At 41.0% G+C, this 27,598-nt stretch overlaps 1 protein-coding gene across 1 annotated transcript; it reads left to right on the forward strand.

The window, feature by feature from the left end:
* The first annotated feature begins 319 nt into the window (after positions 1-319).
* LOC129677884 (lysozyme-like protein 1) lies at positions 320-14,107 on the forward strand. Its single transcript, XM_055608517.1, has 4 exons — positions 320-458; positions 1,020-1,178; positions 12,800-12,878; positions 14,038-14,107. The coding sequence occupies exons 1-4, from the start codon at positions 320-322 to the stop codon at positions 14,105-14,107; spliced, it is 447 nt and encodes a 148-aa protein (XP_055464492.1).
* Positions 14,108-27,598: the final 13,491 nt, after the last annotated feature.

Here is a 27,598-nt window from a genome sequence, read left to right on the forward strand (position 1 = left end):
AAAATCTGGAAATTCCATGATTTCTGTCTGTATGTCAGATGGGGGAGGTCATTTCTGTTTGTCTGATTCTAAGGACACAGCAGCAAGAACCTCCAGTTTTATTCCTGCCTTTTGTACTGTGTCTGAGTGGCTTCTACCTTTTTCCCCGATGGAGATCCAGAATGGCTGAAAACAAACAGAAAGTGCTCATATGGGGGTGTCCACACAGGGATTACAACAGTCTGAAATGCTCACTGGTGACAGGTGCTCTGAGGATTACTGCAGGTTGTCTGATGCTCTCCTGATCTTTGGCAGGCTCTGCTTCCAACAGGCCATGGAGATGAAGGCTGTCAGCGTCTTGGCCCTGATTATCAGCCTCAGCGTAGTCACAGAATCCAAAGTCTACACTCGATGTAAACTGGCAAAAATATTTGTGAAAGCCGGCCTAGACAACTACTGGGGATTTAGCCTTGGAAACTGTGAGATTCCTCCCCTGTCGCCTGCCTCAATCTACTTTTGAGTGTTTGTGTCTGCTATGTGGTATTGCAGATGCCCTCCATGCTTTCACCTGGCAGTCTCCAGCTCCGCCAGGCTCTACCCCTGCCAGAGATGGCTGCTAGCTCTTTACATGGTCTCCCAAACCACATAATCTTATCCTTCTCTCCTTCCCATTGCCCTGGGCTTTGTTTTGGTTTGGTTTTATTACTACAGAACTATGCTCATGACCACATGGATGGAAAAGAACAATGATGCCACCCATCCCAGTATGTGGAGTAGGCCTAGCCTAGTAGGCTAGGCCTACTCCACAGTAGCCAGTAACTCCAGATGAGACTCAGCTACCGGCTTACTGTGCAGGCGCTGGTGTGGCCCCCCTGCTCCTGTACTTATCCCTGTGTCCTGCTGATAGTTTTCATTTGTGCATCCTGCCCAAATGTCTGCTGGAGGAAGGTCATTGGGTAGCATATATGAAGAACTTTAGCCCACAGAGCAGGCTGAGACACAATACTGTGGTCCCCTTAGGTCTTTCTCTCCCCATTTAGGGATATGCATGGCATATTATGAGAGCCACTACAACACTACAGCCGAGAACATTCTGGAGGATGGGAGCATTGACTATGGCATTTTTCAGATAAACAGTTTCACATGGTGCAGAAATGAAAGAATACGACAGAAGAATCACTGCCATGTTGCCTGCTCAGGTACTGTTTCTGATTATCTAGATTTGTCAGCTTCAGAGGAGAGATAAGACCAAAGCTCACAGGAGATACACCTATATCTGCTTTAAAACTCAGAGGTCATATTTACAAGTCTGTTGAGGGGCAAGCAGATGTCTCAGTAGCTTCTCCTATGGTGTACAAATGTCTTATTTCTGTGAGGCAGGTTTTTAGTAAGCCCTCCAGGAAAACAGGGTTGAACAAATGACCTGGTCTTTTCCCGGACTGAACCATTTCAGTTTTCAATGGGGATTTAAAGCAGCCCTTGCTGGGTGCATACAAAACAGATGTTCTTTGTGCACTGAACTCTGTTTCTTTGAGTGAATTAAGACAAATGGGCTCCATTCCCATTTCGTTTGTTTGTTTGTTTGTTTGTTTGTTTGTTTGTTTGTTGAGACAGGGTTTCTCTGTGTAGCCTTGGCTGTCCTGGACTCGCTTTGTAAACTAAGCTGGCCTAAACTCACAGAGATCCACCTGCCTCTGCCTCCCTTAGTGTTGGTATCACAAGGCATGTGCCCCTACCTCAGGTTTCCATTTCCATTTCTTAATGAGAAGAAATTAGACTAGGATTCACTTCCTGTTCCTCTGCTTCTGTTATTCAAGAAACACATTCATGACTGGCATAGAGAGCAGAAAGCAATAAAACACAGCAGGCATGAGATCTGCTTCAGCTGGTGATCTTGAGACTGTGCTCATACAAAAGCTAACTCCGTGGCTAGGCAGGAGGGGATCACTTGATGTGGGCTCCAGAGGAATGTGACATTTTAAGAAATTCCAGAGCTAGGGATCTGTTGTGAAGTGTTTATCTGCCATGCTGTAGACCCTAAGGCCAACCCCTACCTACTCTCTCTCTCTCTCTCTCTCTCTCTCTCTCTCTCTCTCACACACACACACACACACACACACACACACACACACCCAAAATTTTATGGAAAGCTCTAACATGGGACTTGGAAGGTATACAGGATTTGAGAATCTAGAGACAGAAGAATCACAGAAAACACCTTGGGAAATTCTGGAAACTGCTGTTTGAGGGGTTGGTGGCAGCTGACTAAGAAGGAGTAATCTGCAAAAAAGAGAATGAAATAGGTCAAGAAGGATGCTGCCTAAGCATCACAGTGTTGACAGTCATGGGAATCCTCAATAGCTGTCACAGTGAGTGGAGCTGGGGAAAAGAAAACAGCTGGAGAAGAGGAAGCAAGCAGAAAAGATACAGGAAGATGGCTGTGTTTTCTCTCCTTATTTCATTCACTGATGTACTTATCCTAGTACCTAGAACATTATCTGGCTATTGTTGGTGCTCAACAAATATTCATTTATTAAAGACATAAACAGAAAGAATGAAGGACAGGATTAAAGTCGGTCAGAAAATACTCTAGGCCAAATTCTATGGGAGCAGAAAATAAATTGTTTTAATTGATCTTTGCTACATCAAAGACAAGCAGTACTATGGTTGCAGGACAGAAAACTGAATCATGCATAAAATTATCTAGTGAACTGCCCATACCCAACATTAGTACAGAATGACCACAGCATTCTGAGGCAAACTGCCCAGCTATTTACTAGCCCTTAATATAAGCATCATTCTGTTAGGTCCCAGGTCTGTTTCTTCCCCTGGATTCTAGTTTTCTCTTCTGGATCCATTCAAAATGTGTTATTTTTTAGTCAAGGGCTATTGATGGCCTTTTTAGCTTTTTTAAATCTTCTGTGCAAAAAAAAAAAAAAAATCTGTATCTTTATCTTCTTGCAGGTAAGACCTTTTAGCCCTCCTAAGCCTAAGTTAATCTCAGCATTCTTTAATAGGAAGAATGCTATTAGGGACTTCCTGTTAAGTGTGATCATTAAACCTGTACATTTTCTGCACCCCGAAGTGAGTAATGGCATTCTGAAAAATCTGCGCTCTGCTGAGGTTCATTTTAATTATGAACTTGATTGGTTTAGGAGACAACTAGAGCATTAATGAGTCACACCTATAGGCATGTCTATGAGGGTGTTTTCTGGGAAGTCTAACTGAAGAAGAAAAATGTGAGCAGCAGCCTCTCATGGATGAAATAAAAATGGTGAAAGGAGCCAGTTATGGTGGTACCCAGTTTTAATCCCAGCATACAGGTGGCAGTGGCGTACGGATCTCTGTGAGTTCAAAGACAACTTAGTCCATTTAGTGACTTCCAGGGCAGCCAGCACTCCATAGTGATACCTTGTCTTGGAAAGAAAGAAAAGAAAGAAAAAGAAAGAAAGAAAAAAAGGGAGTGTACATGAAAAGAGAACAGCAGCAACCATCTCTCTGTATGAGTCAATGTACAATTTTAACCCAACCAATCCCATGCTACCCACTCACAGATTGTTCTGTCGAAGCCATGATGTTGGTAGTCAGTTGTTTAGATAACAGTAAAAAAGCAAAATATCTCATCCCTACTTGACAGCCACTGTGCTCATCAGAAATCATTGATAAATCTAGAACAAAGAATAAAGGAACCTCTTGAGAACAGAATGAAGAAATAACTTTTGTGATTTAAAAACTGATGGCAGAAAGGCTTAAAAAATTAGAGTAAAAAATAACATGAGGAGATAGCAACACAAGAGAAAGATGTAAAACAGAAGAAATATGGACAAGAAAATGAATGATATTGCAAAATACAAGAATATAAGTCTTGACAGGATAGAGGAGAAATGCAAAACCCTTTTATAAAGTTTCCATTTCCACCCACAGCACAACATAAACCAAAATACCTAAACTAAAGGTTATGACTCCAGCACATAAGGCCTACAGTGTGACTCATATAATGGAGATTCACACTCAGGCACATTGTCCCAGAATTCCAGAACAGTAAAGAAAAATGAAATCCAATATATGTTTCCACTAAGAAAAAGAATATATGTGGTCCATACAAAAGATTAAACAACATAAAATCTCTCAACTGTGACACTGGTAAGGGAAGAAAGAGGGAAGGTGTTCAAAATTCTGAAGAATAACTTCCAATAGAAATTCTTTTATTACTCAAGTCATCAAGATCTTTTGAGCATCATGAATACATTTTTAGACAAGTTGTTAAAAACAAAAATCTTCACATTTTATATCTTATGGTATTCTGACTTCACAGAAAATTCAAAGCTGATAATTAAAGAAAAATTGTTTTATTAATTATTTGAGAATATCACAGTTTATTTTGATCACATTCCCCCTCTACACCAACCTCTCCCAGATTCACCCTCTCCACCTCCCCTCCATATACACTTTCTTTCTTCTTTCTTCCTTCCATCCTTCCTTCCTCCTTCCTTTTCTCTCTCTCTCTCTCTCTCTCTCTCTCTCTCTCTCTCTCTCTCTTCTTTTCCTCAGTGAGTCCAGTCTATGACACCTAACTAGTCTCAGAAGTGGGGTCTAGAGTGTGGTTGACTTACCAGGAGTCACATCATTAAAAAAAAACGAACTCTCTCAGAAGATATCAAACTTCAGCAATTCTTCAACTTGTGGTGATATTTAATGCCCATCTCCACTTTCCATGCTGGGATTTTTTTTTTCTGACTAGAGCTTGAACAGCCTTATGCATGCTGTCACAACTACTATAAATAGTAGACATATAGATAGATAGATAGATAGATAGATAGATAGATAGATAGATAGATAGATAGATAGATATGCCAGTTGTGCCTGGAAAAAGTGTTCCTTTTGAAGTTGTCCTCCTGCTCTTACAAACTTATATCTGGCTCTTATAGACTTTCTGATCCCTCTTCTTTAAGGAGGAGGGGCGTGGTATGGTTAGCCCATTGAGGGCTGAGCACTATAATTTTTTCATCTCTTCATGTTCACCAGTTGAGGTCAATATTAATATTGTCCTCAATATTAATTGCCATCTGCTGCAAAAGGAAGCTTCTCTGTTAAGGCTGAGTGATGGTATGATCTTTAAGCATAGTAACAAGCCATTAGGAATAATTTTCATACTGTGTTCATTTAGCACAATCATAGTATTGGAGTCTCCTTAGGGTCTATGACATATCTAGCCATAGAGTCTCAGCCATGTCAACAGTGCCATGTATAGATTTCTTCTATGGAGCAGGCCTTAGATCCCATCAGAAAATGACTGGTTACTTCCACAACATTCATGCCACTCTTTCACCAGTGAGCATATCTTATCAGGCTAGTCATTATTATAGCTTACAGGATGAGATTTAGATTACTCTTCTAGGAAAAATTTAAATCTACTAATGAATGAGTGATCTTTCTTTGAGGAAACAATGAGGATGGTGATGTGGGTGACTGGGAACAGCAGACATTCCCATCACCTAACTTAAAGCAAAATGGAATCAGGCCTGTGAACAGTTTCTTACTGAAGAATCTCTGGAGGATACAGACCTCTTTTGATCTCTTTTGGGACACGCTATGCCAAATGACCTGGAAAAAACTATAAAAGAAAATAATCTTAGGCTCACTGTCCTCTCTCCCTCCCTCCTCATTTACTGGTATTCACTCTGAATTGTGGGAAGTCAGAGGAAATGGAAGTCCACTGATGACTTCCTTCGATTTGCTTGCCATTGCACAGAGCACAGTGAAGACAGATATGGTGGAAGGTTCCAGCACAGCTCCCATATAATTTTCTCATAACACTTAGAGGAGGTTTATCACCAAAAAGATAAACTAAAGTAAGAAAAACAAAGACACAAATCAGGAAAACAAAGGTGAAATTAATCCAGTAACCAGAAACTCAGCAAAGGAGAAAGGCCTCAGCAAGGCCCAGGGACTATATAAAATTTATATGGTTCTAGTCTTAAAAGTTGATCTTTGCAGTTTGTCTCCGTGGAAAATAAGCATCTAAATAAAAGCTTTGGTACTCTGTAGTTTTCAGTTGGATGTTCAAAAAGTGTCTGTTATGTCTTAGTTCTGTCAAGACTGAGAAAGGCATTCTTAAAATAGTGGCTCTTGTGCTTTTGTTGTTTCTTACGAGTTTTGGAAGCTCTGTTAGCAGGTGCATGCTTATTGATGATAGTGTCTTCTTGATGGGTTAGCCCTGCTCTCACTAAGGTCCGTGCCTCTCCTTAACCAGGGTACCATCTCTTACACAGATACTGTAGAATAGCATGATAGTAACTTCATCTTCTTCTGAGAAGTGTCTCCATGATCAATTTCCTTTTTTTTTTCTTTTACTTTTAACTCATCTATGTGCTGATGTAAAAAGTGAGTTTTTATAGGCAGAACATAGTTAGCTTTTATGTTCTTTCTAGAAACCACTGCTTTGTATTGATTGGACCAAAGTTAGCAATTGCTTTCCTAAAGGGACATACAATAAATACTTTATTTAGGCTTTGCAGGACATATGGTTTCTGTTGCAGTTAGTAAATGATGATACAGTGTAAAAACAGTCACAAAAAATATATAAATGAGTAAGCCTGGCTGTTTTCCAATAAGACTTTATTTTTAAAACATGGGTAGGGAGTAGAATTAGTTCACAAAGTGCTTGCTATGCAAATATGAACATCCAAGTTTGGATCCCTGCAACCAACATAAAAACCCAGAGAAGAGGATCCTGGGGCCTTGCATGGGCACCATTCTAGCCAATCGGTGAGAAAATATGCCTCAAAAAATAAGATAGGAAGTGACAGAAGTGATGGCAACTTCTGGGCATCATAGTCATGCGTGTATATATGCACCTGTATACACACGTGAACACATACACAGCTGCACACATACACATAGTATGATGTCTGATGTTTGCTGGGCCCTGTTTTAGACCACTTGCTATTTGTTGTCTAGTACAGCATTTGTTCTGGGATCTGTTTCTCCTGCTACCTTTTGAATTAATTAAATATACTTCATAGTTCTTTTTTGTTTGCTTGTTTTGTTCTGTTTTGTTTTTGTTTTGTGGTTTTTATGTCTGGCTCATTTTACTTTTAGTAGTTATCTGCAGTTTAAATGAGATGCTTGCTTTATAGTGTGCTGGTTTTTTGTTAAGTTGCATTTTTAAAGATTTATTTATTCATTTAATGATTATGAGTGTTCTATCTGCATGTACAGCTGCATTCCAGAAGAGGAGGACATCAGATCCCAGCACAGATAGTTGTAAGCCACCATGTGGCTGCTGGGAATTGGACTCAGGACCTCTGAAAGAGCAGACAGCGCACTTGGTTGCTGAGCCACCTCTCCAGCTGAGCAGTGTGCTGTGTTTTATTTCAGCATGCTGTGGACCTCATTATGAATTGTCCTATTTTCATTTTAAATAATTACCTGGCAGGCCACTCTATAATAAGGAAATGGCTTTCACTGCATGTGACACATGCTCCACCTTTAGCACTCTTCATTACGTGGAATTCTTTGGGCAGGCAATTAAAAGGTATTCATTTTCATACAATCTAAACAGCTTCCTTCACCTGTTTGTTTTTGTGGCAGAGGGATCCTAATAAGAATGCACAGCTTTCTCTGCCTGAAAGTCACTCTTTCATTTTCATTCTTGAGATATCTTATGTATAAATATAAATGTATTTCTACATAGTACACATGCAGGAATAAAATGCCCCCAAAGCAAAAATGTGTTTATAAATATGTATTTCTATACATACATGAAATTCTAGATGAAAAGGAAAAAATCTGATTCTTAAGGGTTCTTCCCCTAGATTCTCCTAGGATGTGCCTGACATGCTCAGTGGTCTCTCATCGCTCACCTGGTTCTTTCTTTTGTGTGTTCTATTTCAGGACTTTCTATTGATTCTTCAAATTCTGTCTTCAAAATCTGATCCCATACCTTTTTTTCATCTAGTGGTAGGAAATGCTCCATCTTATATCCTATTTTTCTCTTTCCATTGACTATTTTTATTCTTATTATGGATTATGTATTGACACTATTTTTTACACATATTTTTCTTGGCTACTAGATAGTGTGTTTAAACAACCTTAGTGGGTGTCTGGCTTGCTGTCTGTAAAGAATGTTGAATTTTGACAAGTAACTAAGTTTGTATTTAAATATCTTGACAGAGTTCTAGACTATTTTATGTGCAGGTGGTTCTTTTGCTTATTTCCTAGCATCTGTTTGGAATGTCCTAGAGGTTCTGTGAGGTCTCTTCCTCCTAAGTAGGCAGAAATAAGGTAACTTTGCCAACCTGTTGAACCTGCTGTTTTCTAGTTCCAGGGCATTTGTTCCTGCTTGGGCCAAGGAATCAGACCCTTGGCTCACCCAGATTGGTTCAGGCGTGTTCAGCCTGCCTCTCAGATACTCTCTAAGGCATCTGATATGTCTTGGTTTTCACCTGCCTATTCTTCTTGCTTGAGGAGTGGGGGCTGGCTCTGTGCTTCTGCTTTTTCTCTCAGAGGTCATCCTGTACCATCCACTGTTTCACTATTTTTCCAGCTGTTGACAGCAGAAAGGAAAAATTCTTTTTGTTATCACAAATATGCTTCACGTAATACGTACTTTATTCAGTTAATACTGTTCCTCTTGCTTCCAATTAAGGAAGTCTCAGGAAATGCAGGATAATCCTTGTGTAGGGAGCCAAAAAAAAGTTTTTTAGACTCAGCTTTAAAATAGAAACATGATGTTGGCTTTATACCCTAATCAGCCTCCAGTGACTGGTCTGCCTCAGCCTTGGGCCAACAAAACAGTAATTGGGAACAATATCTTTGTGTCTGCCTTGTATTGAACTAGAGACATTATTGTGAAGCCCCAGAAACCAGTTGGCATTAGGTATTGTCACAAGGTACATGACATCACCTCCATGTATAGAATAGGCTTTGTGCCACTTCAGAATTTATATTTGATAAAATCTTTCATTTCAAAACTATATTTCTAAAATCCCCACCTCCTTTCTTCAAACTACTCAGGCAGAATTGATTTTTATGTATTCATGGTCATTTAAATGTATTCTCCCAAAGTTTATATGTTAGAAACAATCATCAAATTCATGTGACTGGTATTTTGAAGGGGGGTATTGAAAAGCAGTTACAGTTAGGTGAAGGTGGAAGATGGGACCCTATCTTGACATTAGTGACTTTATAGCATGAGGAGGGAAGCCCATGTGAGCATGCATGCTCTGTCTTCCAAGTAAGGTACTCTGCCATGCACAGATTCCAGCAACATGCTCTGATTAAAGTTCTCTATCTATAAATTTTTAGTTCTGTGCATTTGGTTAGAGCACCAGAAGAAGGACTAAGTAGACATTCACATATAAAAATTAAAAAACACAAATATACACACATATATATGTATATACATTCATGCATAAGTACATACACCATTTATGAAATTTCTGATATAATGGCAATCTTAATTTTCTTTCAAAACACAGGCTTTGCTATTGAGAGGTAGTTACGGGAAAGAAGGCAATTGCTGATGCCATGTGTGCTAATCTTATTCCTCATTGGCCTTGCATCTAAGTTGGCCTTTGTTACTTCCGAGAAGAGAAAGAAATGTAAGCCAGGGCCATGCAGCTTGTAATTATTTGGGAGGCAGGGCAGGCATGGGGTCTTTGGCATGTGCTAAGTGGAAGCAAGTACTGCTTTAAATACCGATCACTGCTGTTCTCTGCTGTTGGATGTAAACTATTACACTACATTCCATTCCTGAGGAACTGTTTCATTTCTTGAATGACTGGACATTCAAGGTATTTAAGGGAACCTGGGCAGAAACAATTATTGGCATGAATCCTTCTAAAAGCTTGCTACCTCCCGATGTTTGCCTCTCTGCTGCCCCTCTGTGGTAATTTCAATATGTTTCAGTGTCCCAGCTCTGTAACTGGATCCTTATTTCTCAGCCCAGGCTTCCTAAACACCTAAACTAGTCTAGTCATTTCCAGCGGGTTTTTCTTTTATTATTGTTGTTGTTGTTGTTGTTGTTAATTTTATAAACAGTATTGATTTTCATCATCTAGAATGGGCTCAAACTTACTGTATAGCTGAGGTTGGCCTTGAACTCAAAATCTTCTTTCCTGTTCCTCCCAAGAGCTGGAATTACAGGCATGCACCACCACACTCAGCTCTAAGTAGCCCCTTTTGAGCACCCTAACCAGGCTGATAAACAACTTCCCTCTTCCATAATCACACCACTTGATCTTGTTGTGAATGAGTCCTATTCAGGGTTCAAACTGTCTTTCAAGACTTAATCTTGCCCTTGGACACATACATGGGATATACTCTTGTCACAGAATAATGGAACATGGCAAGTTCCTCCCTACAATGTGTAATGTTCCCTTCCCATCTTGAAACATCACCAATGTCACTTGTTCTAGGGTCCATCCCCAGCCACTTCCAAACACAGTCTCCTCTACTAGGCATGTGGCCTCATAGGGACAATGATGGTATCCACCAAAATAAATGTTCTGAGGATTAGTGGGGATTTTCATAAAGATACTTACTGTATGCCTGACACAGGAAAGATGTGTTCAATGACTTAACTGATAGTCAATAGTTGTTGTGCATTTCTAGAAACAAGACTTAAAAGCTGCCATAGCTTTGCTTCTTTTGGTGTTACTAAACTAAATGCAATGGTTTGTTACCCTGATTCAGCTGTTCCTGCCTCCAGGAACAGCCTTTTTTATTATTATTATTAAATTATAGTGTGTATTAAATCAAAATCAAAACGAGCCACATTTTGAATAAATTTACCTTCATCTTCTAAGAAAAGTTTTAATATAAGAAAAGTTTACTTTCAATATAATTAAAAGTAAACCAGCACACTGAAGGAAAAATTCCACTTCAAGCAAATTTGCAAACAATTCTTTGTTATGATATTTTATTAATATTTCAAGTCAACATTTCTTCTCTCTGGATATTTTTTTTTCTTACAGTTAGAATAATGTAGTTCTTTTATAAGATTTTAGAGGCTATGCAGCAATGATGTCAAAGCACCAAAGAACACATCTGAGAGCTAATCCCCATGAAGACAGCACCAGGTTCATAATCATCTTTGTTCTAGAGCTGTCCGATAGGCTTTGTGTAAAGGTGGGGCCTTCTGAAGCACCAGATGGGAGATATACCAGACAGTGACATACCTGAAATCTAGCTAAGACAACCGAGAAGCTGGGGCTTTCCATGTATTAAGTGTTAAGTTTGCTCTGTGTCATCTTGTCCAGCCTTATTTAAGTATAATTCACCATAAAAACCCAGGTAAAGAATGTATGCAATGTGATACTTTCATATCCACATATATTATGAAGTCATTCTACACTCAGCTAGTAGCACATCCATAGTTATGGGGTATATGTGTGTGTTATGTACGTGTGGTGTATATGCAGTACATGGGGAGTGTGGTGCATGCTGGTATTTGTGTGTGGCATGTTTATGTGTAGGTGTATGGTGTGTGTATGTACGTGTGTATATGTGTGTGGTAAGGTAGGGTATTAAGGTGGTGTATAGTGTGGGGAGAGTGTGTTTTGTGTGTGCTGTATGTATGAGGTGTGTGTTTATAGGTTGTGTGATATTTGTATGGCTTCTGTGTGTTACAAATGTGTGCACAGGGTGTGTGTATGGTATGTATATGTATGCGGGATGTATGTTGTGTGGGGCTGGTATGGGTGGGAGAGATTGTTTGTGTGTGTGTGTGTGTGTGTGTGTGTGTGTGTGTGTCTGTGGTGTGGTGTGGTATATGGTGTGTGATATATATGATAACATATTAACTACATAACCATTATGCTGTGACCTGGACCTCTAGAACCCTTACATGTTGCATCTGCAAGTTTGTGCTGTGAGCAACATCTCCTTTCCTCCTCAGCTCCAAGTCTAGCAACCCCCATCTCTACTAACCCCATTCTGCCTTCAGGTCTGCACCTGGAGACCGCACCTTTCCCTAGAAGTGATCTTAGAATTTTCATATATCTTTGACTTTTTCTGTCATGTTTTGGAGACTACTTCCAAGAAAGCAGAAGAAAAAAAAGCACATCAATGATCACACTTCAACTGACAAAGCAATAAAGAATGGAGCAGTTAGCTTAAAAACTTTGCATCTTCTTCACATAAAGAACACCTTAAATACTTTTAACATACAAATTGGAAAACTACAACAGCTGAAAGTTTAGTCTTTGTTCATAGAGATGGTGTAGATGTAAAACTGACCCCAGTACAGAAAACATGGTGCTGCCCTACCTTGCGAGTATATGACTACAGGATGGTAAACAAAAACAAAAACAAAACACAACTGCCAGGCTGAAGGCATAGCTCCATTGTTAAGAGTACTTGATGGTCTTCCAGAGGACATTGAGCGTGGTTACTGACACCCAAATAGGGCAGTTCGTAACTGACTATAACTCTAGCTCCAGAGAATCTGATAGCCTGTGCTGGCCTCCTCAGGCACGAGCACACACACATACAATCATAAATAATAATAAAAAAACATTACAGTTTGTTAAAGCTTCCTACTATCATCTCTAAATGCAGTCCCCCACTACATATTTTCCATTATATATATATATACAAAAATATAGGATAGAGAAATAATGTAGTTCTTTCTCAGAAAGGTGAAGTGAGGACAGTTTGAGAACAAAAGATGTGGTTTTGGTGAAAAAAAAATCATGTTTCTCTGTAGGGAAAGTCACAATTCTAAGTCTCTTCCAGAAAACTGCAGAAGCTCTGGCAAAAGGACCTCTCAGACAACAAAAGCCCTGGCTGACCCTCACACTCCCTTTCTTTACAGCCTTGGTCACTGATGACCTCACAGATGCCATTCTCTGTGCCAAGAAAATTGTTAAAGAGACACAAGGGATGAACTATTGGTGAGTGTGTTGTTGGGAGACTCGGGCTGACCTGGATACAACCCAGTGTGTCTGTTCATTTTGGTTCAGGTTGACATGAATACTGGAACCTCTAGAGTGATCCAAACCAGGGCCATGAGCACGTTTATACTCATCCCCATGTGAGCGGGGGTCCAGAGGAACACAGTACAAGTATGGAAAAGGTCTTACTGTTCTGTGAAGGGAAGGAGTCTATCATACGACAGGGGTCTGGGAGCCTCACTTTGCTCTGGATTCATGCTATGTTGAGACTGCAGCAATATTTGGTGAAGAAAGATAATAAAGAGCAGAGAGGATAAAAGGCCCCAGTCTGTAAATGACAACTCATTAGAAACCTTGCCTAAGACCAAGCAGGTTCCATTTGTGAGCATGCTTCTTTTGTCTCTGTGGCTGTATTTCTAATGAGTACAGCTAATCAGAATGCCCATTTGGTAGTTGAAAGCTGTGGGTCTCAGCAATCCACCCTTACAAAAGTAGTTTGCTTGTTGGTGAGGCAAACAGTGACTAGATTTGGAGAGGGAAGAGGAGGAAGCTTCAGCCACAGCAAGCCCTTGTGGGCCCTGGTTAGTTGACTCTGGTGGTCTTCTTGTGGAGCTCCTGTCACCTCTAGGTCCTTTTCTCTTTCCTCCCACATAGAACCCCCCTACAAAGATGTAGTATTGGGCAGCTTACGCTTCATGTGAGTCATCAAATAAGGGAAGTAAGGACTGACATGAACTCAATTGCCAGCTTTTTTATTACTTCCCTCTGGCTGGACTGCCTTGCTATGCCACAGAAGAAGAAGACATGTTCCGTCCTGATGAGCTGGGGTGAATGAGAATGGGGCTCTCTTTTTCTGAGGAACAGGGGAAGGGAGAGGGGAAACTTGGAGTCAAGGAAGGATGGACTACAACCAGGATGTAAAGTGAATAAATAAATAGATAGATAGATAGATAGATAGATAGATAGATAGATAGATAGATAAATAAATATGTTTAATAATTGGGTGAGGGTGGAGAAACACAGAAGGATTAAATGACCAAAGAGTGAAAACTAGATGTGAGAAGCAGGTTAAACACTGAGTACCCCTCTAGATGTTACATCTAAGGTCATTGGGGTTAGCATGTTTCCTTCTGCTGTTCCATTTCCATCTCCTCTTCAGGCAGGGCTGGAAGAAACACTGCGAGGGCAAAGACATGTCTGAGTGGAAGAGAGGATGCGAGGTTTCCTGATATGGAGCAGGTGCAAGAATGCTTTGCCGTGACTACCAGATTTGTAATGAGTATCCCTTTTCCTCACAGTACCCCTTCTCAAAGTTGGAGAGGGAATCCAAGCTGTATTTTAAGGAAATAAATACTTCCATTTATATATCTTCACTTCCCCCTGACTTAAGTTCAAAGATGTCATAATAACTTGATGCTGTTAAGGCTTGGAAAATCATCTCTGGAATGTTTAAGGCTTAGAAAAAAATAAACTTTTCCTCTTTGCTGTAAAGGTCCTAAGTATGTAGCCCTGGCATGTCTTTTTGTTAATAAAAAAAAAAAAAAAAACAACAACAACAACAACAAAAAACTTTTGAAGGTCAAAAGTTGAATGTGGTAGGGAACTTTAAGAAAGCTGCTAGCCATTTGTCAGTTCCTGCATCCCCAAAAGTGTGTGGCCATTCTTTCTGGCCAGGGGACACTCCACACTTCTTCAGATCAACACTGCTGGAGAGGATACTCCTGCAACCTAGGCAGAATCCTGATGGCAACTCTAGTGGGACAAAAAAGATTAAATCACAGTTCTTATCACCAACATCCACTTGAATTAAACCTATCAAATTCCAAAGCAACACTAGTTCATGTAGATACATGACAGTCAGGTTCAAAAGAAACTCTGTGGTGTCTATTAGCATACCAGCGCATATGCTGGCTTGCAGGCTCTCTCAGCATCCCTAATACCTGTTACAAAATTTCTGGCACTTGGGCTCTTCTCACCCTGCCCCCACCCTAAACTTCTCCAGTCTCATGGGCTTCCATTCTCCCAGCTTCTCATTCTTGTATAATCATTTCAGCACAGTCATGCCCTCACATTATACAATGACAAACTCATTTTCATCCTAACACATGCAGATTGAATTAGCTGAGCTGGAAACCTGATGACCACAAAAAAAGTAGCCTATCCATGTTGCAGTGGAGGGCATTAGAGGACTTTAGACCCCAGAGATATTTCCAGGATGGCCTCCTCTCCAGGGTTCATGTCCAGTTTTTTGTACACATCTTTCTGTCCCACTGGGCCACAGGTGGTTGAAGCTGCTCTGTTCTAAAACTGAGGTGAAGGTTGAGTGCTGAAGGCAATCTGAGGCACTAAATCGAGGCTTGTTGGAGAAACGGCTACAAAGCAAAAAGCTTCCATTAGAACAAAATCCCCATGGGTCTGACTGATGACTACTGTCCCAACACCTACTAAACCCTTCAATGTTCCGTTATTGTCAGTGCTCAGCTTTGATGGTCACTCACATCAAACCCACTAGCTTAATTTGCCACTTTAACCTTTGAAAAATCATAATAGTTACTTGTCAAAGAATACCCATCCAGGGCTGGAGAGATGGCTCAGAGGTTAAGAGCACTGTTTGTTCTTCCAATGATCCTGAGTTCAATTCCCAGCAACCACATGATGGCTCACAACCACCTATAATGAGATCTGGTGCCCTCTTCTGGTGTGCAAGTAGGTAAACATGCAGACAAAACATTATATACATAGTAAATAAATAACTCCTCAAAAATATTTAAAAAATAAAAATTTAAAAAACAATACAAATCAAATACACATCAATATTGTCACAATTTAAGAAGGATGGGAGAAAAAGCTTTTGAAACACACTTAACAATTGAAAAATAATTCTGTAAGCTGATTTAATAAAACCTAAAAAAAAAAATGTAGACTCTATTAAGGTCCACTAAATCAATAGCGTATGCCCATGGAAGCCCATAAAAAACAAAAAACAGTATTTTTCACTATTATTGACCAGTCATCCCTCTGTCCTGCAGGCCTCATCCTTAGTGGAGCCTCCTACCTCATTAAAACCAGTGGCACCAAGTTAATGAGTGAGGTTGGCACAGACTCGGCTCCGGCCTTTCAATGTCTAGGGGAAGAAAAAATCTCCAAAGTTCAAGATAATGGGAAGCTTGCTGGCACTACAACATGATTGATGTCTGTCTCTCTCTGTTTTCAAAACCCATAAAATTTCCAAGCATGCAATCTTACTATTTTTTCTCCCCAAATGTTTTATTTATTCAGTATTTTTATAAATACTAACTTAGGATAAAAAATATAATTTTCCATAATTAATGTCTCAGAAATGCAAGAGGAAATGATTACTTCTATTTTTAGGTTATCTTTACTTATCTTTACTATAATTATCTTGACAAAAGAGTCTTGAAGCAGAAACCTCCTTTCTATCTCTGCATGTGGTTTCCATGAGCAGGGCTACCAAATGCACTGAGCAGATGGTTGATATTAAGAGTGTGTTATGAGCACTCTTCTTTTCCCCTTGGGGATTGGTTTTTGAGATCCCCTTCTCCCAACATCCCTGCCCTTTGCATTTCTGTTTGCTTTCTGATGCTCCATAACATTTTTGGGCCCAGTATGCTATCTTCCTTGATACCTCTTGCATCTAGCATGTCATTTCTCCTCTAGCTATGATTGACAGTGGTTCTTGCCTAGGTTGGAAAACTTTGCTCTTTTGTTGCAACTAATTAGAGCTCAGCCCAACTAGCATGAAGCTTCCTCACTCCCCTAACCCTCAGAGATCATTTCTTTGAGCTCATGTTATCCAGTGCTGATATTCCTACCCAGTCTGTAGACTCCTTGATGCCTGGGTTATACATTTTACTTCCTTGGGTTTTTTTTCCATCCCCTTTTCAGTAATGACCACATAACAGTTGATTATCAAAACTCTAATGCTATATGGTTCTGCTGAACTCCTGGAATGACTGAAGAAGTACAAACAGCATCTTGCATTTATCTTTTATTTTTCAAGTTGTTGCTTACAAGAACTTTGGTGTTGGATAAAACATGCTTCATTTTCTGCCAGTCTCTCAGATTTAAACTGGGGAAGCATCTCCCCCATCCTCACAGTGTAGCACACATCTATCCAAGCTTATCCTCTTATGAGATCAACAGAGAAAACAAAGAAGCTATTATGTAAACTTTAGATCTGGAATGTCCCCTGAAGGTTCATGTGCTGAATGTTTGGTTCCCAGCTGATAATGCTATTGAAAGTGTTAGAAACATCAGAAGTTGGGGCCTAGCTCATCAGGCACTTTGTGTGCAAGTGTAAGGACTTGAGTTCAAATCCCTAGCACACACTCAGCACTCCGGGAGAGCAGACAGCAGGATCTCTGGGGCTTGCTGGTCATCAGGTTAGCTCTAGGTTCAGCAAGTACCTGTCTCAAGGAAACAAAGCAGACTTTCTTGTGTGATAAGGCACCTGATGTCTTCTGACTCATGTGCATAGTCACGTGTCCTGCACATACATTGCATGTACACTGCACATACACACAAAAGACATTTTAAAAAATAGTTTGGAAGGTGAAGCCTTCGTGGAGAAAGCACACGACCGGTGGCTGTGTCTTCAAATGGGCATTGAGGCCCCTACCCCTCCTCTCATTCTGCCTCCATCACAAGGCTCCACCTCACTGTACAGATCATGGTTCGTGACCCTGAAACTTGAACTAAAAGACATTCTCCTTTGTCCCAGGTGTTTTGTCACACCAGGAAGACTCTGAAGACTTAGAAGCTAACCATTCCACTGGAGAGGCGGGCAGAGAAAACATTCTTCTTTCATGAGCCTCCCTACGTTGTTGTAGAGAGCTTGCTTCTGACAACTGAGGCTCCTCACCGCTCATGTGCTGTATACCAGGCAGTGGTCCTTTCTTTTTTTCCACCTTACTAGTTAATCTCTGATTATAATAGAAATCTATATTAATTGTAGAGTAGTACAAAGAAAAAATATTTTCCAAAACTATAAAAGTGAAGTCTCATCATGTAATAGCTATGCCTAATATTTTGTTGGTTTTTCTTCTATTTTATCTACACTATGTATTTCATTTTGTATCCTGCTCTTTCTTGCTTACTATACCACAAGAGTCCTGCCACAGAAATGCTTTCCAAAATATTCACATGGAAGAACATGAGAGTTCTCACCATTCCCATAGTTCATTTCCTCTTTCCTCTCAAAGTTGTAACTTTGAGTTAACCAATAGCATTTTCAGACCTTGGATTCTAAGCCAAATTCTGCTAACTGCTCAATTCTGCTAAATGATCTTTTCCTCTCACTGTTTATTCTGCTCCAAACTTCATCCAAAGTCCCCAGGGCATTTTTATGGTTTCTGTCATCCTATGGCTTTAGAGAGCGTCTAGAGCCGCTTGAGGGTGAGTTTGAAAGAACTTAAAAGTATGATGTTTATCACAGTCTCTAACAATTAGGACTTGTTATCTGTCATTTTTTGGTACTGTAATGGAAAATCACAGTTTCACCGTCCCTTGACACAGATCAAAGCCAATAGCAAATAAAGCAAAGAGCTCTGAAAGAAGTACCCAAGCCATCTGCATGAGTAGCTGTGTGCACAGACAAGGTACTGTGCCTGCATCTCTCTTGCACAAGGGAGTGATAAGTGCATAGTATGGGAAGGGGGATTGCCACAATAGCCGGAGTTCAGGGCACAATGCAGACTTTACCACTGTTACTGCTGCAGCTCAGTGTACCCCCTTTGCACCCCCTTTCCCTTCTTCAGAGTTGTCTGCAGGTGTCTTCTCAAGGCTCTGCTCCCAGGAGCAAATACATTTTGCATGAGATAATGACTCACTTTAAAGGAAAAGGAGCAAACCCTGACTGAAAGAGATCCATACGAAACTGTGCTTGGGTTTATTTTTAAACCTCTCTGTAACTAATTTCCAAGCTACAGGGAATAAATAAACAAAAAAACCAACTGTGTGGCCAGATTTTCCTGGCTACTCTTTACCAAATCCACACTGGCAGCACACTCTTCGGTGAAGAAGAAAAATCTAAATCTATAGTTACCTCGAAAAGCATTCGTGCAGAAATAAAAGGCGATTCAGAAGTAATCTGACTTCTGCATTGCCTTTCAAAGCAGTATCCTGTTCCTGGCTAAAGCAAACAGAGCAGTTTAGAGCTGACAGCTGTACAAAAGGGCAGATTGGAAAAGATTAAATATTTGTGCATAACAACAACAACAACAAAAAAAACCCTACCCCACTTCACAAAGGGCCTCCTTAGTCTGAAATAAAAATAAATAAATAAATAAATAAATAAAAGGAAAGGAAATCAGAGGAAGGAGACTAGAGCTAGAACAGAGCCTTACCTTAGTAGGGGAAGGAGATGGGGAGAGAAAACACCAGAAGGGACTTGGGGCTCTTTGCCTACACTCTGGCCAGTGGATGGCTGGACTCCAGCCCTGAGGCCCTGGGCTGCACTTTTGATCTCTTCGGGGAAGCCAGGTCACTTGGGCTCAGGTACATATGGAATCTAAATAACTTGTTGCTTTGAAATTGCCATGGTGGAATCGCAGAGAAGCTGGGAAAAGGCACAGGCTCATTCTACTGTCACCCATCAGCACCAGTACATTAATATTCAGGATCTAGCAGGCAAAGAGAGGGGTAGTGGTGGTGGGAAAGGAGAGGGACCTGAGATAAGGTCCATCCTGTGCACATCAGTTCCCTGAGGCAAGGTCTCTCAGTGGGCACCAAAGAAACACTTGAGAAAAGGGAGATTTGGGGAAATTGTTAACAATTGCCATTTTCAATTCAAAACTACTTTTTGTCCCAGAGATATTTTAGTGGGTGTTAGAAGCTTAAAACTTAAAAGCCGTGGGGGTAAAAGGAAGCAGGAAAGAGTGCTCACACAGTGCAGCCCTGTGCTGAGAGCAGCTAATAGAGTTCCATGCTGGGGTTGCAGCAGCTCTGAGCAACCCCCTGGGGATAATTTCAACACCACTCAGGTTACCCACATTTGAGGGGAAGAGGAGGAGAGTCAATGCATGAAGTCCCTGGGCCAAATGAAGAACTGTGGTTGACCAACTTCACTCCCAAGAGATGTGGGGATGCTACCCCTAAAAATGCTGACACCTGGTTCAGTTCCTTGGGAATTAGGCATCCTAAGGGTAGGACTCCGAGTTGTGGCATTTTTCTCAGTTATCAAGTCAATTCAATGTGTGTGTGCCTGTGTGTGCACACACATCTATGTAAGTGTGCCCATATATGTATACACAAGCATGTATACACAGGCCAGAAGTAGGTACTGGGCATTTTCAACCACTCTTCATATTCTTTTTTGAGACAGTGTTCCTTACTGAACCTTGAACTCCTCAATTATCCAGACTAGCTTTCCAGCAGCAACCTATATCCCTCTTTCTTCACCACCCTCTCCTATTCTACTCTCTCAGCTTCCTGCCTCCCAGAGCTGGGTTTACAGGCAGATACTTTCATATCAGATTTTTTTTAATTAATGTGCTTCTTAGAATCAACATTAATTAACTCTGATCCTCGTGCTTGAGAGGCAAACATTTGACTCCTTGAACCCCACCCCAGGTTAACTCTAATAAGCAGCCTAGGACATGAAAAGCTTCCTTCTGGGACAGACTTTCTTTGCATCTTGTCACTCAATGAAGTAGATCGAGTATACTCCTCTGAGGCTCAGCCTCTGTCCCAAGTAATAAGTGAGTTACCAACCCTGCAAAAGTCTAGATGCAAACCTGCTCAAGACAGAGAAGGGTTCAGAAGAATAGGTCTGTAACATTCAGTAGGTACATGCCAAGTCCCGAGGCATGGGAGTGATAAAAGTTGGCCAATGGCCAATTCTGCTGCCCTGGAGTCCTTCAGCAGGCAGGCACACCACACATCCACACTTCTAAGGTTCATGGGCTCAGGGAAGGTTCAAGTACACTGATCAAAAAGGTAATTATGACTCATTCTTTTAATATAAAATATATCCAATTCATTTTAAAATGAGGAAATCTACAAGTATTAGAACCAGTTCTGAGGACTGGAGAGATGGCTGGCATTTTCTGCCTTTAAGGAGGACACGGGTCAGTTCCCAGCACCCATTTGATAGTTCACAACCATTTGTAACATTGAGTTCCAAGAAATAAGACAGTCTCTTATGATTTCCTCAGGTACCAGACATGTATGCGGTACACATATATATGTCCGATAAACACTCACACAAAATAAGTAAATCTAAAAATATAAAGCCAGTTCTGGCAGATTCAATTAGTTGTGTATTTATGAACAGTTTATAAAGGGATGTCAGGATCAAGCTCTGAGATGCCTGAAATCAGTACAAACTATTACCTATGGGAAAATAAACCACATACTTTGGAGGTTTTGTTTCTGATAACCAGAAATTGTATCACTGGTAAATAAAAACCTCCAAGCTTATAATTTTTCTAGATTTAGGCACTTGAGATAGCAGTAAACAGTGAGCTGAAGAAAGTGTTTTGCCCCTGAAAAAATGCTTAAAGAACACAATTACTGCCTGCTTATCTGTCTTACTTCTAAATGTTTGATCATTATTCTTAATAGTGAGAAAAAGGTCATGAGACCACACTCCAAAGAAGAAATACTTAGGTAGTGAAATGCACACAAACCTAAAATTAAAAGTCACAAAACTATGGGTGCTATCGCTCATGCTGCCTGTCTGTGTATTGCTCATGCTGCCTGTCTGTGTATTGCTCATGCTGCCTGTCTGTGTATTGCTCATGCTGCCTGTCTGTGTATTGCTCATGCTGCTTGTATGTGTATTGCTCATGCTGCCTGTGTGTGTAATCACCACACAGCAACAGTAGCCCTGGGCCTTTTAGATCCATCTGATGCAAACAGAGTCTATCTTTAAGCAACAAGGACTAGAAAGCCTTTTGAGTCAACTTTGTAGCACTGTAACAAAGTATCTGAGATAGTCATCTTATAAAGAGGAAAGTTTAGATCTAGAACAGTGGTTCCTAACCTGTGGGTTGTGACCCATAGGGAAGAGGTTGACTGACTCTTTCACAAGAATTACATATCAGATATCTTGCCTTTCATGGGGATTGCATATCAGATATACTGCATATCTGATATTTACATTGCGATTCATAAGAGTAGCAAAACTGCAGTTATGAAGTAGCAATAAAAATAATTTAATGGTTTGAGGTCACCACAATGTGAAGAACTGTATAAAAATGGTCAAGCATTAGGAAGGTTGAGAACTACTGACCTAGAGTGTTACCCAAACCCCAGTGTAGTCAAGCCTTGGTCACCAGCCAATGGCACTTTGGGGAAATGGTGGAACTTTCAGGAGACAGGGCTAATGGGAGGAAGTTACATTGATGGGTGCATGCCCTCTGTAGGAATACTGAGATACTGGCCTCTTCCTGACCCCTTTCTTGCTTCCTGCTCATCATGAGGCAAACAGGCTCCTCCACATGTGGTCTTCCATGATGTACTTCACATCATAGGCCCCAAAAGAATGAAGCCAAATGCCCTTTATCCTTGCATGTCTCTTCAGCCAGGAGCTCAGAGCTTTGCAGAGTTCAATCCATGACAGACTGTCCCTTTGGCTCTGGAGTCTGTGGTGCACATGGCTTGTTGACATGCCAGATGCAAACTCTTCAGTTACCAGGTGACTTCTGAAGACTGTACTGCAGTCCCACGCTTCGCTTGGTTCTCAGTTGATTTGTTTTGAAATCTTACCTATTTCTTGCTACTGTTGTCACAGGCAAAAAATGCATACCTTCCCCTCTCTTGTGTAACACAAATGCAGGCTCAAAGGCTCCAGATGAGGACTTTGGGACCTCCCTGGGACAAACAAATGGTCGTGAGCACTCACTGTCTCCTGGAGACCCTCTTCAGGCCAGCCTCCTTGCTGTCGCTTTTCTCTCTGGCTGAACAGGCCAACCTTTTGTTTTTTTTCTTAACCATCATGGTTATCCACAGTTATACCTTCCTTTTAAGAACCTGGATAAAAAGCTGGGTGTTGTGACATGCTTGCAGGAGCAAGTAGGAGAATCAGAGTTCAAAGACACTGTTGGTGGCTACACTGGAAATTCAAGGCCTGGGCTACAGTTACCTCTTTCACTGAAAAAACTGAGTTACGTTGATGTAAAGATTTTATAAGTAGTTAATAAGAAAGTAAAATTCCCATCTAGTTTTATAATTTTTATAAACTTATAAACCATCCTTTATTTCCACATGTCCTATACTCTCACTTTCAATCAGCCAGATGGAAAGATATTTGGGGGGGAAAAGTACCTGTTCTGAACATGTTCAAAATTTGAGGTTTTTATTGTTTCCTAAACTCTATAGCCTAGTAGACACTAGCATGGCCCTTACATTATAGTGAACATTGCAAGATGTGAGAATTAATTTACAACAGACAGGGACATGTGTAGAAGCTACATTCAAATCTTATGTCACCAAGATCTGCACGTTTTAATAAGCTATTTCCTTGCAGTGTTTAATACACTAAGCTAAAGCAAAAATACTACATAAGGAAAAAATGTCAAATAAAGTCATGATGTATATCTTATTTGCTTCTCAGACCTGAAATTTTAGAGTGGGTCTGAGTGATGTTGTGAGTGTATTTTACTTTATTATGAAATTCTGATATTTTGTTCATTACAGACTTTCTTGAATTAATGTGTGTATGCGTGTGTATATGTGTGTGTGTGTGTGTGTGTGTGTGTGTGAGTGTGTGTATGAAAACAGTGATTTCAAATGTTATTACCTCAATCACTCAATTTATAGAATCTATGGAAGTGGTATGCTGAAACCTAAGCCTCATGCAAGCCATAGTAAAATAACCAAGCTGGAAATTCAGCATGTTGGAGATATTTCTGAGCAAGAAGGTAAGGAAATGGAGTAGAAGAAGGAGGAGAAGGAGGAATCAGGGAAAGGGGGGGGAGGGACAATGGGAGGGAGGGAAGAAAGAGGGACAAAGAAGGGTCTTTCTGAGAAGTATAATAGGCTTAGTGGGGGCACTGAGGAGCTGGTGTGAAGTCCAGGGCCTGAGTCTGTGTAGTACACAGCAAACGGCTGTCACTGTGGAAGAGGCAGAGCATGCTAGGGGCAGAAAACTGTGTGGCCTCAACCTCACCTGCACACTGGAAACATGTCAGACCTGTGACTCTCACCACAGCAGCTCATGACAACCACATAAGAAGCTTTTACAAAATTCCATTTCAGGGCTACAGTCATAGTTTAGTGGGACATCACTTGCCTGAGCACATCTGAGGCCCGGAGTTCAGTCCTCAGCACTGCCAGAAACAAAACACACACACACACACACACACACACACACACACACACACACACAGTCCTCAGCTCAACACACAGATTACTAAATCTAATCTGTGTGCTTGGGGCCCTGACAACAAGGCTTCTAATGCCTCAATCCCTTGGCATTTGCCTTCATCTTTTCCAACGCTCATATTCTGAACTCTGTCCTCCAGATGCTCTTGGAGTAATCAGTACATTGGCTTTTGCTAACTCTTGACCCATGTCTTAGAAACCTGTTAGAAGCCAAAGAAAGCCATGCCCCTTGGTCTGTAGAAAGCTGCTGACTTGGTGTACTTGTCACTGAGACCCTAAGGGATCCCTTAGACTCTAAGGGATCATATGGATCTCCCTCACCATAGAGAAGTTGGTTCTAAACTTAAAATTCCTAATTTGATATACCATTCCCTAAATATTGGGATTTCTCTTATGTAGCCCTGGACTAAGGGCCTCAAGAACACTTCCTACAGACCATTCTTAGGAAGCTGGCTCAGGGGCAAGTCCAGGATATGGCTTACCAGCAGCTTCCTAGGGTTCCTTGAATACTCGACCTGGGCTCCACTGTCAGAGACCCTTACTTACCTAATCTACAATGCATGTGCATATGCATTCTTTAAAGTTACATGTGCCTGTCCTGGCAGCCAGGGCTGAGTGCCACCTTGAGATAAGTCAGGATGCTGGAAAGCAGTGAGGACCTGCTGCCTAGGAAAACCAACTCCACTTGACATTCTAAATATCTCCCAGCTCTAGGTTAGGCTCAACAGTTGATTTTATAAACTCGTAAAAGTGTAATAATCCAAAATATTGAGTGCATTTAGCACAGCATAGCTAGAGCAGTACCAGGCAGGGAATGAGAAATCTAGAATCTACATGATTTTGGCTACCCTTCTCACTCTCAGGAACCTGTCTCCTCTATCAGCCTGCTGGGCCAGGCAGCCCTCAGTTTATACTTCATCCAACATGGATACTAACTGAACTCTTTAGATTGCTGATGGACTTCAAATAGTGTAGTAATGTCATCTCATGGGTTGGTCTGAGTGTAGGTGACTCACTTAACATCTCCACATAGCTCACACTCGTAAGCTTTTAAGCACCATTTCACACTGACTTAGCCCAGAGGGCCTCCCAGTCTCAGTCACCACAGAAGTGATCATCTATGCCACTGTCCACTGCTCTAAAGGACTTCATCTTGTTACTGTGACTGCTATTGACAGTGGTTTTGAACCAGAACCTGAGTTCAGCAGCTCCTAGAGTTTGAGGGAGGGGAATTGAATGCCTCACCAAGCCCCTATACTTTCAGAAACTTCTTTTAAGACCAAATATTTGAGAGAACTCTAGAAAAGACCCCAGCCCCAGTCAGGTCAAGGGCCAGCACTGGGGAGACAGGTACTTTCTCATGTGAGACTAAGTTTGGGGACTGGAGGAAGGACTGAATATGACGGCAGCAATGACTGGACTGAGCAGCCACATAAGTATATCATTCTGGACATCTGAATTTCCTGCCCTGTCACAGGCTCTGAAATGTCTAACTTAGAAAATAATGGTTCTTTACCATCATGCTTACTGCTGCACCACTGGAAATATCCAGGCTGTGCAAACAGGTCATGTCCACAGACATGGGCACAGAAAGTCAGGTATCATGAAACAACAAGGGGACAGGAGAATATAACGGGGTAGGAAGATAGGGTTTAAAAGGGGGGAGGAGGGGAAGAGCAAAGCAAACTGCATGAAAACACCACAATGAAACACTTGCGTGCTAATTAAAAATAGACAAATTCCAAAAATTAAGGACATCATAGCACATAGGCACAAGAGGGTTTTATTCAGCTGTAACAGAGAATGAAATCCTGTCATTTGCAGGGAAATGGATGGAACTGGAGATACTGTGTTAAAGAAAAATAAACCAGATTTAGGAAAAGTGTGTGTGTTTTCCTTCATGTATATAATCTAGATTTAAGAGTGTGCATTTGTGTGGGGGGGCAAATATGAGAAGTGAGTAGGGAGGAAGAAGAGGGAACAAGAAAAAGTCATGGAACATATAGACATGAGAGCATATGAGGAGTCTGGGAGGAAGGGAGGAGATGGAATGGGAGCAGGCAGTGAGGGGGTGAATAAGAACCAAGTAAAATGATATTTGAAAATGAAACTTATTTCTTTGTGTGCTAGCCACAAATTAATTTTAAACTTTTTTAAAGTGCAGATATTTAACTTTTTATTGTTTATGTCTTCCCTATGAATGCTGCTAAGAGTATTCTGGAAAAAAAAAAAAAAGGCCTTGCTGAATTTCTGGCTTTCAGTGCGTAAGGAGTTTGGGGTCACAGATATAAATCTGTCAGAATTCTATAATATCTGTCCATATGACAGGAAACCACTCTGTCCTCTCTGTAAAATCATGTCACCATTACTATCTAGCCATATTCTAGGGACTCACACTCAGGCATCCACCCAGTGGCTTGCTAGCTATTTGAACAAGAAAACGACAGAAGAGAGAGGGCCATCAGGTGGATCCTCAGAAACACCCTGCCACACCAAGCACAGTGTTCTGAACCCAGATCAGAGAGTGAGTCACACAAATCACAATGCTGAGGCGCCAGTCCAGAAATCTGAACAGACCAAGAGCCTGCTGCCCAAGGCCTCTTCAGTAAAATTCAGATTTTTTTGGAAGAGTTTGAAACTTAAAGGCTCTCTACAACTACAAAACAACACACTCGTTAGCCAATTTTCACACCAAATGAATGACGTGTTTCTAGGCTAGATTTCCCACTTGGAGAGCTGTAAATTCCACAGAGCTCCTACAGCCACAAAAAAACAAACTGACTTTTGTAGGGTGGGGGTGGGCACTGTTTACTGTGGGCCTGACTGGACCATCAACCTTCAAGAAGCATGTGTTCTAGTTCCCTAAGAAGGGTCTTTTCCCTATAGTCAGGCAATGACATAGCAAGAAATGGAGCAGTGGGTGGGGTTTTAGTGGTAGCTAAGCTGAGAGGTGCTACTGTACTTTCACCTGAGATTCCAGTCCCCTCCAGTTCTACAGCTAGCTACATGTGGTCTTGGGGCCTACAAGAGCATTCAGGAAACAGAAGGCTGCCTGCCTGTGGAGGCTCTTTAATGCCACTTTTGTAAGTAATAACTAATATTGGAGTGCTACATTTTTTCCCACAACAAATTGGCTTTATGACACCCAGCCTCCTGAAAGTAACCCTGAATGTTCTGTAAGTAACACCAATGAGCTCACTGGTTCTCCAAACCAGGCTGGAATGTCTTTTGGTGCCATCAAGAAGGTGAATACACATTTATTTAAGTCTCCTCAGGAAAAGTCACATGACAGCTTCTAAACTCTATCTTACTGATGAGCTATGGAATACTATAAATGTCTGGGAAAGCCTAATGCTACACTAATAAAAAGCAAG

The sequence above is a fragment of the Psammomys obesus genome, unplaced genomic scaffold (assembly GCF_907164565.1).
Source record: "Psammomys obesus unplaced genomic scaffold, mPsaObe1.curated_primary_1811, whole genome shotgun sequence".
NCBI lineage: Eukaryota > Metazoa > Chordata > Mammalia > Rodentia > Muridae > Psammomys > Psammomys obesus.